We start from the raw sequence: 17,017 nt of genomic DNA on the forward strand, positions 1-17,017 counted from the left end.
ACTTGACTGGATGCTGTCAGATTAGTTCAAACAAAGTGGATCTGGGGAATTAAGAGTCCACTTGTTGGCATTAAATAGCATTAATGTTAGTTGATTCAGGATATGAAGGGAAAGGAATTAATTCCTGGCGCACTTTTTAAGAAGCATACTTCTTTATGGGCTTGAGGGAAGGTACCAAGTACTTTCAAGTGAAAAGGCTTAAGTCCAAGTGAAATCATGAGACATTAGTGTTAAAGACCAGGTTGAGTTGCAAGTCTTTTGATTTTGACACTATTTTAAAATAAACAAACACAAGGAGCTGTTAATGGGACATTTATTAAAAAAAAAAAGTTGGGAGAATCAAGAAGGCATGAAAGGAAAATTCATGTCATTTACAGTTGAACTCTAACATACTGTTAAACAGCAACAGTTATACACAACCATTTACACAACCTGTACAAATATTTTTTTCCCGAAAAATTCGCAATTTAAATTCAAAATAACTTAAATAGGCTTCTATGTAAAAGTGCAAATCCTTACGCGTGGGATGTCTGTGAGTAAGACCATGGCGACAGAAGGGGTGCTGTGTTGAGTTCGTTGGCTATCGGGTGTTAACTTGTAAGGCATCACAAGCACATTTCAGCGTTTACTGACTCTACTGTCTTGAAGCACAGTCATATACATAATGCTTTTAATATACAACATCCACGCTTTTAGTTTATGATTGTGTAATTATGATGCCTTACGTTGCATTTGAGCTTTGTTACCGTGCACGTCTTCTCTCATACAAATTGATATTGTAAATGACAATAAAATAGTCTCAACTTCTGTGATTTGACAGAGAGCCCTTTCTCTATCAAGCTTGTCTGGCCCTGAATAAAACCACTAAAAACATTTCAGTTCAGTGTTTGTAGTGTCATTGGGGTGAAAATCTGCAGAGTCAGCATTACAGCATAGCAACAACACACTGCTACCTGTTTGGTAGTGTTCTAAGTTAGCATTAAAATCACAGTTACCAGAGGCCATTCTATACAGGATGAACCCAGATGCGGTGGGGCAGTAGTAGTCCACAGGTTTCAGGCTCTGACAGTGAGACAGTGAGTATGTGTGTGTGTGTGTGTGTGTGTGTGTGTGTGTGTGTGTGTGTGACAGTGTGTTAAGAAGCGAGAGGTTGGTGATTCTGCACAGTCACAAGGCATGAGACAACAAAGAGTGGCAAACTGTTAATGCTGATAATTTTAAGTCTCTACAGGCATCCTCCTGATTGGTGAGGAGGTAAAGAACTAACCCACGCACGCTATTGGGCCGTACATGCTTCTGTGTTAACATGCAGCCAATGCAAAAAAAAAAATTAAAAAAAAAATTGTGTCATCAACACGGGTGGGAGAGTATTATACAGCATATCTGCTCATGAAGCACTGGTCACCATGGGTTCTACTGGACAGGAGACTGGAAATGTGTTCCGTAAATAAAAGGTGTTTAGGCATTTGCAATACAAAGGAGAAAATAACGAGCATCGAGTCCTTGTGTGCGTGTGTGTGTGTGTGTGTGTGACCTAAAGTAACTACGACTTCTGCTCAGCTCCTGCAGCAGACTGGGCCGCACTCTCCGGTTTAAGGATCTGGTAGGTGATGAGGTACTCTGGGTACGCCTGAAGGAATAATATAGCAGGACATCAGCCGACATAATACAGCAGGTCTTTATTGTGTTTTTTACTTATGTTATATAAGAAATACTGTTCAATGAGCGGGTGATTACTGCGAAATAAACCTTTCACAATAATGACCCACTCGCTGTACATTATTCCATTTATTATATTGCTACTTACTAAAGAAATAATGTGACACAAAATACTGATTTAAAAGTGATTTCATTGATCAAAAAATTGTTTTATTGGTTCCGCGAAGCATCTATGATAAGAATTGTGTCCATAGTATTGGTTTGTTGTTCATAGCAGCAATGTTTTTATCAGAAATAACTGATTGTAGAATGCTGTAATTGTCCAATCAGAATCAAATACTCAACAAAGTCGTGCAATAAAGGATAAAGGGTATACAGGAAGAAATTGGTGGTTTGCATTTTTACCTGCTCTCCTCTGTAGATGACGTACTCAGCGTAGGCCAGACCGTTAACGCTGGGCCGCCCGATCACTGAGTGGTGTCCTGGAGGGGCGTGGGCCATCTTCATGGCACTGAACTGTAGGAAGGACTTCCCCAGGGTCACTCGGCAGAACAGCATCTGCCTGAGGGTGCAGGCAAGAGGAGATGGGTCAGACACAAGTGTCTCACAATACTGCATATGAAACCTTCACTTTGATGAGGAACACATGGGTACAAATGCCTTGATTTACTGGCTGCACATCAGTATAGTGCCTCGGTGACTGCCATCAGCCTATTAGAAAATAAGATATTGCGCAGGCTAAAAAGCAGGGCTTCAGACTGCATCCTGTTGTGATCTGAAGCAGTAAAATCACAATCGACGTGTTGGGGATGCTCTCTACGGTTTCCCTAATAATACTGTATATATGAAAAAATAATCTGTACAATTTAGCAGGAGGAGGGCCAGTTAATGTCAGCTCTAAGCAGCCAGTGTCATCAACTAACTGCTGATGAAAGGTTGCATTGAGTCACATTATGATGCTTTCAAGCTCTCTTTGGTAAAAATGAGTACTGGGGGAAGGGAAATTATCATAATGTCTTCAAATGTCGTATAGTAAAATGGAATCTTTGATTTAAATAAATGCCAATAATTAAATTTGTGTTCATTATAAGATACTGCAGTGAAGGGATGAATGATTTTGAAATAGCTCAAAAAGTGTAGAAAGTGTATATTTCTTTGTTTCCCTGGCACACAAGGGGAAATAAACGACAACAAAAATAAAATAAACAACAACATCCAAAAAAAAACAAGCAAACAAAAAAAAACATTGTTGTGGTCTGAAACTGCAGTTAAACTTTGACAGTCTTGGTTCCTGTCAAGTCAGAGTTACCTGTGGCACAGGTAGCAGGATCGGTCTTTGTGCGTTGGGCAGCCTGTGCCTCCACCGATGCCATAGACGTACTGATTGCTCTTTGAGGAGTTCTCTGCAAAGTAGATACCTGCTCCAAACATCCCTCCTATGTAAGCGTGGCGCTCATCGAAGCCTTTGTGGATGATGGCGTTGATGAACGGGGAACCTGAAGTAAGATGTGCCAACAGTGACAGATATAATAACATAATTACAAGTATGTGTCTGACAAATAAGAAACTTGAGTTAGGGAAAGTCTTTAAATAACTAAACTCAAAATAGACAAACAATGCCGGATGCTGACACAAAGCAAACAGATGGTGTGACAGTGGGTGTGGTTACCATGAAACAACATCCTCTCATTGTGATGGTTGTGGTTCTCATCTGCGATCTCCTTCTGCCTGTGGGTGTAACGTTCCCTCAGCTTCTTATTTACCACCTTCTGAATCTGTGGGGCAAAACATGACATGTATCAAACACGATGTTGGGCGTCAAAAAATAAATCTTGACTCATCCGTCGGGTCAGGTGGTGTTATCAGTTTTCCTTAATATCAAAGAAATAGTCCCTTCAACGTCTGTTCAGTGTTGCGTGGGTTATTAAAACAGAGAGTACAGAGAGATTCCTGGTTCAGACCTTGATGATGTTGTATCTGCTGAACACACCACCAGCGTTGCCTCCGTCTCTGTGCTCTCTGATGGTGCTCTGCAACTGAGGGGACACACAACAAAAACACCAGGATTTTATAAACAGGAAAACTATTACTTACCACCAGCAAAAGCTGCTGTTGCTTCTCAATTTATTAACCAAACATTCTTACTTGTGCAGATGATGTGTAAAGCACCACGACTGAATATAAACATTTTGTAAGGTAGGAGATGCAAAATGTTGTGCCCAATCAGAGCGAAAAATCCTTTGCATAGATATTTAATACCTGTTTAAACTATAAAACTGTGACTGTTACTAGAGATATTGACCACGGCTGTTAAAACACACCAAAAACAGAAAGTGAAGTGGACTCACCTCCTCCTCCACAGACTGGTACTCCTTGTCGTCTGGAGCGAGGTCTATCAGGATGGTGCCCTGGTTGGCACAGTGGAATGTCAGGTAGGGGTTGCCACCTGAAAAACGACAACAAAGTTAATCAACGACTATCTAGTGTTTAACAGTAAAACATCTTTCCTCTGGAGCGTCACGCTAATTCTGACTTTGCTTTTTAGTTTGAAAATGTCTCTCTTTGATGAAAACTTGTAATGCAGTTCAAGAACAAACTGTTACAGACAGCACAGTACGCTATCATTTTTTAGGCGATTGTTAACAAAAACACAAAGACGCCTCCTTACCTTGCTGGCCGCCCAGCAGCCTCTCAACTCCCTTGATGAGCTTGTGTCGGTGACCATAGGCATTAATTCCAATCTCCTTCAGCTCCTCGTGACCCATGTCAGCCAGCACATCCAAAGTGATCTGGAAAGAGGAGATAATATAGCAAACCACTAAAATCAACTCACTATTGTGTTGTTGGTGTGTTGGCTCCAACTACCAGCCATTTTCACAAATAACCAGAGTTGAACAGATCTCTTCTGTGATATTAACACAACTCAACACTACATAGAAATGCATCTCAGTGTCTGCCAGTCAGTTGAATGTTTGTCTGGGAACTAAATTAGATTTTTAAAAAAACAACTACTTAACTGTTTTTCTAGACCCTGGGATTGCCTGAAATCAAATACTGGTACTACTACTGCATGAGTGTTTGGATGTATTAAACATTTTTAAAATAGCTGACCTGCTCTCTCTCAAAGATGTCCCTCAGGTGCTCCAGACCCAGGCTCTTCATGAATTGACTTATGTTCATGTCCAGCATGGCCACTGTGGAAAATAGGGCGTTAAGAGTTTAATGAAAAATCATCCACCAATGACAAACAAGGTTCGTGCACATTTTCCTCGTAAAAATCCCAAAAAGTTTCCATATCCATATTCTTCTGGGTAAACTGACCACTATTTAGTAAACTTACTCTCCCCTTCCTTGCGGTCACTGCCTGTGGCTCCGTCTGCCACTCCGGAGGACCCGGAGGCAGCAGCGCCGGCCAGCTCAGTGAGCGGTCCGGCCAGGTTGTCTATGCTGCTGGCGGCCGACAGACAAGATGGTGTGGAGGCGGGGGAAATGACCGAAGCGCTGACCACTGTGGCCTGCGGCTTAAAGCAGCTAGGCAGGGCGTCTGGTGGCATGGCATCCATCAGCAGGGCCCGGATATCATCAGCCTGCAGCGATGGCAAAGAAGAACTAGTTGAAAGGAGCCTGATTTAAAGTAATTCACTGTACATTCTCGTTTCTATCATTCCAGTCAAGTGATCAGTTTGGGGCCCTAAATGAACAAAAACAAGTAGCAGTATGATGCTCAATGTAACTTGAGAGCTACAAAGTGAAACATTTTTCTATTTTACAATGTATTTTAACAAACAAAATTTGCACACATATGAACTAAGTTTACAGTGGCTGCTCCCAAGCTGTCAATGTGTGTCTGTTTTGACAGAAGCTGTTACCGTGGCCAGATCCAGAGCTGTTTGGCCCTCTTGGTTCTTCATTGTGGGATCGGCTCCATGAGCGAGCAGCAGCGCACAGAGCTGCGTGCGACCCTTCTGGGCCGCCTCATGAAGTGGTGTGAAAGCCCATTTGTCCGTAGCATTCACACAGGTATTGTACTTGATCAGCAGAGCTGCGATATCCACATGCTAAAAAGGAAGAGAGGTGACAGAGGGTAAGACCGTCTCTTTCTCTGAACTACACAACTGAGACATAAATGAATGGAAACAGCAAAGTAACAGTTACTGAGCTTACGGCAAGACTACCATAACAAATATGATTTTCTTTAAAAATGTAGTTGGTTTCCTGTACCTTTAAGCTTTTGCAATGCACAGAATCTGAGTTTGATTAGTAATGTGTTCATGTTGTTGAGACTGACCCCATAAGAAGCAGCATTATGAAGAGGGATAAGGCCTCCTTTGTCCTGGGCATTGACATCAGCTCCATGCTCCAGCAGATACTCTGCCACCTCAAGGTTGTTGTACCCAGCTGAGGAAACAGAACAGTAATTAGAGCGTGAAAATGCTTTTTTTTTTTTTTTTACATTCTGCTTAACTACAGCATCTAAACTCCTCTTTTTGAAACAAAGACAGTTCAGCAGATAGAAAGAAAAAAAAACAAAAAACAAAAGCACATACAGCCTGTGAGGCAATGTTGAAAGCTTTTCCCTTTCTAACATTTCAGGAGAGAACTAGACAAAGATCAAAAAATTGTTCACATCAGGTGTGTGTTAGTAGCAGTAACATGTCACAGCAGCTCGTGTTGATTACCTGCGAGGTGGAGTGGTGTGGAGTTGCGCCCCTGTGTGTCTCTGCAGTTGATGTTCTCTGGGGAACAGAGTTTCTGGACTCGGGCCAGGCAGCCTTTCTTGGCAGCGTCCAGCAGGGCGGCATCACCCCTCAGCAGGTCCTGGATGTCTGTGTCTCCGTCTTTCACCATGTCCAGCGGCATGTTACCGTCACGGTTCTTCTTGGATGGGTCGGCTCCGTGCTGAACAAAGTAGTTTGTTATTACACTATTTTATGTATATGTTTAATAAATGAGACTGTGTGGCTTCACAGTAAAATTCTGTATTTTCCACTCATGATGATCATCAAGATAATAACACAGGACACCAATTCATGTAAGTAATGCATGTGACAGATCCTCACTTTAAGCAGCAGTTTGCAGATCTCATATTTGCCTTTGGCTGCGGCCTCGTGAAGCGGGGTGAATTTCCACAGGTCGGCCACATTGACTGAAGCTCCGTGTCTGACCAGCAGCTCAGCCACTTCATAGTGACCGTAGGAGCACGCGTTGTGGAGGGGAACCAGACCGCTGCAGGAGTGAGAAACACAAGTTAAAACCCTCCAGAAGCACGATGTGTTACCTAGTTAAAACTTTCTTCTTATGCGTGCTAAAACATAAAAAATAAGAATCAAATAGAAATTATCACTGACATTCACTATTTGACTTTCTACTTACTGTTTATCTTCCTGCTTACTGTTTGGCTCTCTACTGTTATATTCCCTTTGGGGTGTCTTGCTTCTACCTTGCTTTTTTTTGTCAAAGCACTTTGTAAACTCAGTTTTTAAAAGTTGCTGTATAAATAGTTATTATTGCATGGCTATAGAAGAAAAACATTCTTAGTATCTCAAAGAATCAAACATTTTTAATTAATTAATTCATTGAATTTTTTATATAACCCACAGATGGTTAAAATGGCAGCAAGAGAACTCACCCCTTGTCTTTGGCATGGACATCGGCTCCATGGTGTAACAGGTATTCAACGACAGCCACTCGATTGTAACCAGCTGCAAAGTGGAGAGGAGTGGAGTGGCGGCCCTCCAAGTCCCGGCAGTTTACATTCTGTGGAGTGCAAAGTTGCTGCCAAACAAAAAGACAACAAGATAATTAGCAAATCACTGAGTGGTGTAATAACAGGTTTACAAAACAATTAAAATGGTGCCTTCACAGTTAGCTGTAAGCCACTGCTAGATCTGCCAGTGTGTTTGAAATGTCAGTGCTAAAATTCTTCAGGAAAACAAAAAACTGCCCCAGTCACAGTGTAAGATGATGATTTTATCATAATAATGCATCATTATGTAGTAATGTTTGCTGCTGCCAAATCGGCAACTGAAAAGAAGTCTCCAACTATAAATAAAAACAGGTGCCGTGTCTAAAAACCAAACAATGCTGCTGGTACAAAAACTCCCATGGAAATAGTGAACTTACTTGCACTGTGTCCAGATCCCCCGCTTTGGCTGCCTCCAGAAATCTGTAGTCCACGTCAGAATTACGTGTGGGAACATTTTCTGGAATGAAAAAAGGAAAAAAAAAAATCAAATGAAATCCTGTCACCTAGGTTTAAACCTGGCAGATCTGAAGACAGTTATAAAAGAGCCTTGAGCACTGAAATTCCCACAAGATTTGTAGACTTCTGCCTCATCTTGGGCAAGGACATGAAGTGCTGTCGGAGTGGATTTTCAGTCTCTAACTTTAAAAGATCAAACCAAAAAAGCAGACAATGTTAAACAGTGAGTGGCGGTGGGTGTGATTACCATTAAGAATCTGTTGCACGGCCTCGTTGCCCATCTGAGCAGCGGTGAAACCCTGCAGAGACACGATGGAGGGGTCGGCCCCGTAGCTCAGGAGCAGCTTGCAGGTCTGGATGTGACCAGCCAGCGCAGCTCTGTGAAGAGCTGTCTGACCCAGTGTGTCCACAGCGTTAACCTGCAGTCAGAGGAGGGGACGTTTCAGCAGCATATACTTTTAAATCCTTTCAAATATAATTTTATAATTGACAGAACGGAATCTAAAAACTAAACAAACAGACCTTTGCTCCATGTTTCTGCAGCACCTCCAGGATATCGTTGTGAGCTCTCTCAGCAGCAACGTGCAACGGTGTCATGAAGCTGAAAGTCACAAGACAGAAAGTTATCTTTTTTTTTTAATTTTATGATCAATTTTTATTAGCTAGTTATCACCTTTTTGATACCATTGCTTCAACATGCAGTAAACTTTCTCTTTTGATGCCATTTTTCTCTTTTTTAATGTTTTTCTATGTGGAAGACCTTAACTTAGCTATGCCTCCAAGTTAAATGAGTTGATAATCACTGTAATTGTCTAGTTTAAAATATTTCTTACATGTAAAAACTAAATGTTGCAGACTTACTCTTTGTTCTTCTCGTTGATGTTGGCACCTTTACGCAGCAACAGCTCAGTCACCTGCTTCCTCTTGGGGTGGGGGGAAGCCACAGCACAGTGCTAAAATACACAACATTAGAATAATGCACTTGAATTTTGACCAGCCAGCCCAGGACAAAAGTTAAGAGAAAATGCCACATCGCTACATCTGTGGCCAATCACATACAACTAACGGGCTGTACATCATAAGTCATTGGAGTATTGCTAGCAGGATCACTTTTAATTTCCAAGGTGAATTTTTGTCAAGATGAGCAGTGATTTTAATTTCCACACTGCACTCAAATGTAAACATGATGTTGAGCCCTGAAACGAGTAGTGAGGCTTGATTCTGACCAGAGCGGTCTCGTTGGTCTGAGGATGTTTGAAACTGATGATCTCCAGAGCCAGCGTCTTCTTCACTTTGGCCATGTCTGCCTCCCGGGCAGCCTGCAGCAGCGAATGACCTTTGAACTCATCTATACATGGGAGAGAAAACGGAGGAAAAGGAAAATTACTTTTTTGAGCAGCCAACAGCTAATGCTTATGTATTGAGCCTATAATGTATATTGTGTGAGTGAAAGATTTTCACTTATTTTCCATTCATCATTGTGCGCATACATGTCTATGTGTATGCTGTGTGACTGACTGTGAAAGAACTCACAGGTGAGTCTTTCTTTAAGCTCTGGAGTGGGGGCCATGTCCACAGCGCTCTTGCTGTGGCAGTTCAGCAGGGTGGGGTCGGCCCCGTGGCTCAGCAGCAAGGAACACACTTCCACTCTGTTCTTGGACGCTGCCTCGTGGAGAGGAGTGAACTGCCACAAGTCCATGGCGTTCACACAGGCTCCGTGCTGCAGAGAACAGCACAGAATGTGTTCAGAAGGTTAACTTCCCAGATTTCAGTATGTCACATTATTAAAACATTGAAAATTCTGATTTGAGTGGTTTGTTTTCATGCCTTGCTCCTAATTAGTTTCTAATTCTAATTCCTATTGAAAGTGGTCAATGTTAAATTTTTTGTTCCAGCAAACTGACAGAGCAGAATTTTCACAATACAGTATATTACAAAGCAGCCAACAAGTTCGAAGAGAAAGTTTGATGAAAAAAAAGCAAGTTCCTGTCAGAATCTTCTCTTACAAATAACACACACTTGCATAAATGCACAGGGATGAAGGTGGTTTTACTCTGAAAATCTCATCGTCTAAAGGTACTCTTTATATTCAACTGTGTATGAATGCATATTTATGCTGCCACATGTCCAATAGTATCTTGACAAGTTTGAGAGAGAAACCTTTTTATGGGTCTTACTTTCAGCAGAAGCTCGGTGACCTCAAAGTGGCCGTAGGAGCAGGCGTTGTGAAGGGGAACCAGGCCACTGCAAGGAAAACACATTCACTAAATTATGACTCAATGGCAAATTAAGTGTTTGAGTGTTTTTTTATATGAAAAAGCGCCTCACCCTTTGTCCTTGGCGTGAACATCGGCTCCATGCTGGAGCAGGAGCTGGACAATGCGGACCCGGTTGTAGCCAGCAGCCAGGTGGAGGGGCGTCGACTGTAAGAGAAGACAGCTTGTTAGCACACGTGGATCGTCGTCATGTTCAGTGTGTGTGCTGCCTTCGATGGCCACAGAGCAAGCGGCTGATTAGGGCCAGAAGCATTGTGCTACGGCAGGCTATGCTCGGTGAGTTGCAGATGAATGGTAGATATGATGATGCAAGGTCAATGAAGTTTGAGGGCAAATCCAGCGACAAAAGTTCATTTGCTGTCGATACTGTCTGACCTGAGTGAGTGACAACAAGCAACTTAAACCTCATTACTCATTTACATCGACTGCCATTTGACAATGTCAGCAAAATAAAAATATACTTCCGTCTTGGGAGTTTAAAATTAAGTTTTATGGAGTTAGATGACAAGAAAGAATTGCGATTGTTAGACTACAAAAATTCAAAATGGCTGCGCAGGAATTACAGTTGGGTGACGACAGCTTGTTCCTGGATTTGATAAGTCATCCTCTTTTTCTTTTATTAGGAATATAGGGCAATCAGGTAGTCATTTAGACAAACAGAAAACAAAATGTGGCAAATATTACTTATTTAAATGTCCACCATTGAGTTTTGGTTTATAAATATTCAATTATTTTTAAGTGCTGTTTCTTTCTATAGCTGAAATTGTGGTAAATACAATAAGAGGATTCCATACTGGATCCAGGTTTGATGAAACACTATCGAACCCCAACTGTAACAGGATGCAAGGAAGCTACAAAAAGCAGGCTGAGTGTTTGAGAGAGCATCTCTGCAAGCTATTAGAGGATCAAATCAAATGGCTTTTTTTTCAGCCGAGGAAAAATAAACGTTAGTGTAAGCAAAGCTTCAAGTCAAGCTAAGGTGGCATTTGTTCTCTACTCAAACGTCTAGCTCAGGTCAAGCTTACAATCAAAAAGAAGGGATATGTCACTCATTTCATTTTCCATGCAGTGATATTAATACAAATCTGAAAAGGCCAACTGTTAGATCTCAAGCCACGGTGATCAAATCAGATGGACTAGAGAGTCGAATCATGGAGGCATCGTTCAGTGTGGGATGACACGAGCAATCAAAAGCAATCCAAAGTCATTACCATGGAGGGTAGCATAGCACTAGAATGACAGGTGAGAAATGTAGTCCATTCATTACTGCATACCAACTGTTCCAACAGGGAACGTGATGAAGACAAAAATTTCACAGACACGTACTCAGGATTCGCTTGACAAAATGCAGAAGGGGCAGGCCTTCAGGCATGCATGAGTGATCATCAAAAATAAATTAACATGAGTAAAAACAAAAGCCAAAATCAGATACTGACTGAAGAGCAAGTGATTGAAAGTTGGAATAGTGTGGGTGAGTGTGCAAGGAGAGGACAGACGCTGAAGAAAGCAGGCAGTGGACATTGTGAGCTCCTCTCCAAATCCAAAAAAAGATGAGTCATCACCATGACACCAACCCAACTCGCTCACTTCCTCAATCACATGCCACACACACACACAAACGCGCGCACACGCACAGAGGAGCATCAGGGTAAGGATACATGAGTGACCCGTCACACCCAGGTCCATGATGTGCAATTAACAAGTGACAGCCAGCTTATTGGTCAAATAAAAACAATGGATTAAAAAGAAATAAAAAAAGAAATCACAACAGTGCATCAATCAAGTGGCCGTTATCAAGGTCAACTTACCAGCATTTTTTGGGATGTTGACTGATCGACAAATGTTGCCAGAGTCACACGGAAAACAAAACGAAACAAAAATTACAAAATGACAGTATTTTTCTTTCTTTTCACAGAAATTCTTTTCTTCCTGCTCAAGTCAGTGAAACACAAGCCCTGGTTATAAATCACCGTTTGATTCATCAAACATGGTTCGAGATAAAATGTGACACCAGGGCAGAGAGGACAATTGGCTGAAGGGAGAGTGTGACGACTTCTCCTTGGTTTTACCCATGTCTTTGTGAATAGTCAAGCACTGGTTAATGGTGTCCGCTGGTTAAATCTAAGAACAAATCTAAACTGGCATACTGGCACGGATCATGCAAACTTTGCAAAGCAGGGGGATAAGGACTAATACTTAAACTGCTGTGGAAGAAGATATGGTTAGGAATGAATGCAATGGACAAGTGCTGGTATACTGTTAGTGACATGGTGCTGGTTATAACCATTATTGTAAGTTATAATGTTTTTGGTAAAAGTAAAGATTTTTACAAAAAATTTTGTTTTTGCAAGATATGACAAGAAATGTGTCAGTAATATCTGGGAAAAGTAATGCATGATGGACAAAAGCAGCGAGAATATGTACATCAATGCCTAACATGACATGAGAAAAAAAATGCAAAAACAATCCTAAACCTACATTAGCAATGCTGACATACAAAAATTAATGCATTCCATAAAGTGTGTCCTTGTACTGCTATCCTTCTAGTCCACTTCCAAACAAAGAGGAAAAAAAATAAAATAAAAAACACAAAATGAATGCCTTAAATACCGCATCATTATTGAATCAATGTTTACAATAACATGGACTGGGTTCAAAGGAGAGAAACTAGAAATGACACAGAAATAAACCTACATCAGGGTTTCTCACACATTCACTGAAGTGGGGTGGCCCACCACAGTTAAAACACCTGCCACCACATAATGATATTATATTTTTGTAGGTAGATCATTCTTCGTTAGGAGCGCTATTGTAATAAATACACTGTTTGGTTATGCACTGCACCACAGTTTCGGAGCACAGAGCGGACTCTGGGCACACACGGAGCAGCAGAATGCCAGGTGCAGGGAAAAATTAGACTTAACCATTCACTCTGCTGGGTTTACAAGTTTGCTTCCAATTGCCTCTGCAGCAGCTGCTCCTCTCATCCATCTACATAAAAACAGACTGACAGATCAATTATCTATCCCACAACTCAAACTCCCCAAACTGTGGCTGAAGAAAAAAAAAGGGCTCATAATGAGCTCTGCTTGCGCTATGTTCACGGACCCCCCAGTCATCAGCTCCTGCCACACTCAAATTCTGTGGGAAACACTGCTACACAGATTTCATTATCCTAACTAGTTTTGCTCCAGCTTCTGGCATGGAACAGTCATTATGGGGAAGGAGAGACAATATTGCTGTCAAGACAAAATTTTTTTTAAAAAATTAAACACATATTTGTATATAAAAGGAGTGCTTTGCCCACTTAAGCTCTACAAAAAGAATACAAAATCAACTAGCCGAAGTAACGGGATCCAAATGTTGTTGTTGTTGTTTTTTTACGGTGAAGAAACAATTTATATGTGACAACACACACCCACACACACACACACACACACAAAAAAAAAAAAAACCTTAACTGAAAACTTGAAAGCCGAAACCTAGAAGATAAATGAGTTTGGTAAAGTTAAAGTTCGTTATAACAGAAGCAAATGGATTTCAAGGATGCGTTGATGAGTCACACATGCATAATTAGAGAAAGAGAAGCATCAACAACACGCCTGTCAAAGGCACGGAGGTCCCTGTTAACACCCAATGACCTAAATCCCCTTTACATCTGCACCACACCAGCTAATCAAGCCATAATCAAACGGTTAATTTCCTCACACATAATGTGACTCAGAAACCTTCTCATTTTTTGTCAACATCTTCTAAAATACAGAATAACGTTTTTGCAACCTTGCACAACGTTGTATCAAAGGTGTAACTGCAGATATCTGGCTGGTGTGATATGGTGCAGTACTAGTGGCTCTTTTACCTTGCGGCCGTCGCTGGCATGGCAGTTGACATTCAGCGGAGTCAGCAGTGCCATCAATTTTTCTTCATTTCCACTCCTGTAATTACATGGTTGAAAAGACTTGTGTCATTAAGTATTTCCCATGAAAATCACCATTCCCTGTGCTTGAAATGGAGATTACATAATTGAAAAGTAATACCACAGGCATTTAAAGATGATGACACAGCAACACTGGATGAAACTAAGTAGTACTTTTTGAGCTGGTCAGATTTAAGAGTTTTCCATCACGTGTAATCTGCAGGTGCATACTCTGATGAGCAGAAATCTATGCAGCTGTTTGAACCTGGCAAATGGAAAATATATGTTCAATGACCAGTCAGACTGATACTCACCTTGCTGCTTCCAGAAGTTCATCCTTCTTGTATTCACCTGGATGAAAATAAACACTCTGATTAGCGCTAGGCATGCAAAACACTTTCCAGGAAATGTGACATCTGATCTATTACTGCCTATGTTTGTTTTGTAAATGGATGCATTCTGAGGTTTATGGAAGAGGACTACCAACCTAAGTTGAACAGTTTTAACACTTAGTTTTGTTGTAATAGTAGGGTTGTCAAAAGAGAAGATGCAAAAAAAAAATGCTGACAATAAATCACCTTGCTGCAGCTGCATGCCTCTGCTCCACCAAGACATCCAAAAAAACAAAGAAAACCACAAGCAAAGGGCCAAGTAGTGGTCATGCTTATCCTTCAATGTTTATCGCAAAATACCTGGTTTGGTCATGGCAAACTGATGCAAATATAACACTATGTGTACCTTGTCTTGTGGGAATGCAGTCTATCTGACCATTACATTTTGACTACTGGTTCCATTCCGTGATGGTTATCTGCCAGCTGCAACTTTATGAATTCATATGCTGTTCGCTATAAAAGTGAGGGTTAAGTGTCTAGAGTGTACATGTGAGAGATAATCAGCTGGGAGGGACTGACCAGTAAGAACAGCCTTGGCTGAAGGGTCCGCAAGGTCCAAAGCAGATTTTCCATCAGTGTTGCGGATGTTTGGATCAGCTCCATGTTGGAGTAACACTGAATGAGAGAGTTGCAGATATAGACAAACTTATAATTTTCTCCTTAAATCATTCAATTTTGTGTCACACAGTACACTCATCATAATTAAAAACAGCTAAGATGTTGGCAGGGAACACAAACCTGACAAGCTTTTCAGAAACCAAGGCTACATTGCAACTAATTACACATAAGACTATAACAGTCTAATTAAAAAAAACAAAACACCAAACAAACATCCAGGTTTGCGTGTGCTTAAACATAAAGGACAGGGATCCTTACCAATACAAACATCGATCTTCCCCTTGATGGCAGCCTCATGTAACGGAGTGTAGTTCCAGTTATCTCTGGCATTGGGGTCTGCACCCTGACACAAGAGGAGGCTGACAACCTCTGCGTGGCCAAAGGAGCAGGCATTATGCAGGGGGATAAGTCCTCCATCATCCCTGGCATGAACATTGGCCCCTGTCTGCAAGAGGTGCTCCACCACATCTTTTCTGCCAAAACCTGAAAGATGTTTAAAAATGCATTTCAATAGAGCATCTCCTCTATATTTGGTTACATCAACATCAATATAGATAACCACCAACCACAATTAACATAACAGCATTAATTACATAGATTTATATTACAGAATGAGGTTGCAAATCATAAGCCTTTTCCTTACTTGGTTGCTGGTAAAATAGAAGATTTGTTTTTCAACTATACCAAATGTGAATTTTCCTAAATCTTATTTCACAACAAGTTGCATATACTTTGACAGCATTGCATAACCTGATTGATTAAATTTCACGTTAATTAATTCCTAACGACCGTTTAATTGATGGCCTCTTAATTGTTATTATCTCTAGCACAGAATGTATGCTAAATATAACGGCACATATCTTACCAACACTTGCGTTGTTTTGTATTTTTTAACAACACAAAATAAAGTTACCTTTTAAGTTAAAGCCTGACTAAATTAGAGGTCGTTTTATGTTGCCTCGCTTGATGTTATGAGGGATTAGCTAAGTTTGAGAAATGTCAACAGTCTGTTTGATAATAATACTGCGTTAGACGGCGTCACATTAGCTGACTAGCACCACTGATGCTGTTAATTCACATAATAAACTTACGTGTATGTTATCATAAGAGCAAACCACAAAAACTAAAGTTAACAAAACGCACGTCAACCAAAACACAACATTAGCTAGCTAGCCGTCTCAGCGTGATACAGCTAGCGATGCAAAACATAACGCTGCTGTTTCGTTAGCTTAGCTCATCGTTACCCGCAGCGAAGTGAAGCGGTGTTGATTTTCGACCAGCCATGTCCTTCGCGTTTACATTCACCGAATCGACAAGTCTCTTTACTCGGGATACATCTCCGTTACGACAGGCCTCGAACAACTCCCTGAACGCCCCGCCGATGCCGCTGCTACCGTCGGTGGGGCTGGCGGCTCCGGAGCCGGGGCTGGAGACGCTGCTGCTGCCGCCGCCAGAGGTTGTCGTGGTGAAGCTTGCGCTGCTCGTTAGGACCGGGGCGGGCAGGTCCGGGGAGGCCAGAGCCATCTCGATCCCTCCGCTGCACTCCCTCTCATTCTCCGGGGGTCCGACGGCCGAGGTCAGCAGAGCCATCGGCGGAGAGGCCGGAGGGGCGCCCGAAATAGAGCTGTTCCTCGGCGGAGACTGTAATGTACTCTGCTGTTGTTGCTGCTGCGAGGAGCGACGAGACACCGCCATTACAGCAGCTCGCAGGCGACAATAAAAACTGCTCCTCCTTTCCGGTGAAAGTGGTCGGGCTTCCTGTCAGCTGTTTACTCTCAGAGGAGGCTGGCTGTGGAGGAGAAAACCCCGATATCCCATATATTTTATTTATAAGACCATTTGGCGCCCAGAAATAAATTATAACTAATTTATGTAATTTAAATATTCACATATTCATGCCAATTGTCTATTACTATATTTCTTGCATTTATATTTTACACACTTACATACTCAG

At 41.6% G+C, this 17,017-nt stretch overlaps 1 protein-coding gene across 2 annotated transcripts; it reads right to left on the reverse strand.

The window, feature by feature from the left end:
• Positions 1-296: 296 nt before the first annotated feature.
• Positions 297-16,797, reverse strand: LOC121944643 (poly [ADP-ribose] polymerase tankyrase-1-like). Of its 2 annotated transcripts, XM_042488505.2 has the most exons (28): positions 16,308-16,797; positions 15,322-15,546; positions 14,965-15,060; positions 14,368-14,404; positions 13,997-14,072; positions 11,946-11,966; positions 10,190-10,284; positions 10,039-10,105; positions 9,395-9,581; positions 9,088-9,209; positions 8,723-8,814; positions 8,384-8,462; positions 8,109-8,280; positions 7,783-7,862; positions 7,289-7,434; positions 6,720-6,885; positions 6,339-6,558; positions 5,948-6,057; positions 5,529-5,717; positions 5,000-5,246; positions 4,771-4,853; positions 4,328-4,448; positions 4,008-4,105; positions 3,621-3,695; positions 3,329-3,434; positions 2,969-3,155; positions 2,065-2,221; positions 297-1,630 (listed from the first exon to the last, which is right to left on the reverse strand). In XM_042488505.2, exons 1-28 carry the CDS (start codon positions 16,756-16,758, stop codon positions 1,544-1,546), a joined length of 3,792 nt encoding a protein of 1,263 aa, XP_042344439.1. In that variant the 5' UTR covers positions 16,759-16,797; the 3' UTR covers positions 297-1,543. The 2 variants fall into 2 exon arrangements, with proteins under 2 accessions (XP_042344439.1, XP_042344440.1); XM_042488506.2 differs by lacking the exon at positions 11,946-11,966.
• Between the last annotated feature and the right edge of the window lie 220 nt (positions 16,798-17,017).

This window comes from Plectropomus leopardus, chromosome 4 (genome assembly GCF_026936395.1).
Source record: "Plectropomus leopardus strain MGB_pleo_1.0 chromosome 4, ASM2693639v1, whole genome shotgun sequence".
NCBI lineage: Eukaryota > Metazoa > Chordata > Actinopteri > Perciformes > Serranidae > Plectropomus > Plectropomus leopardus.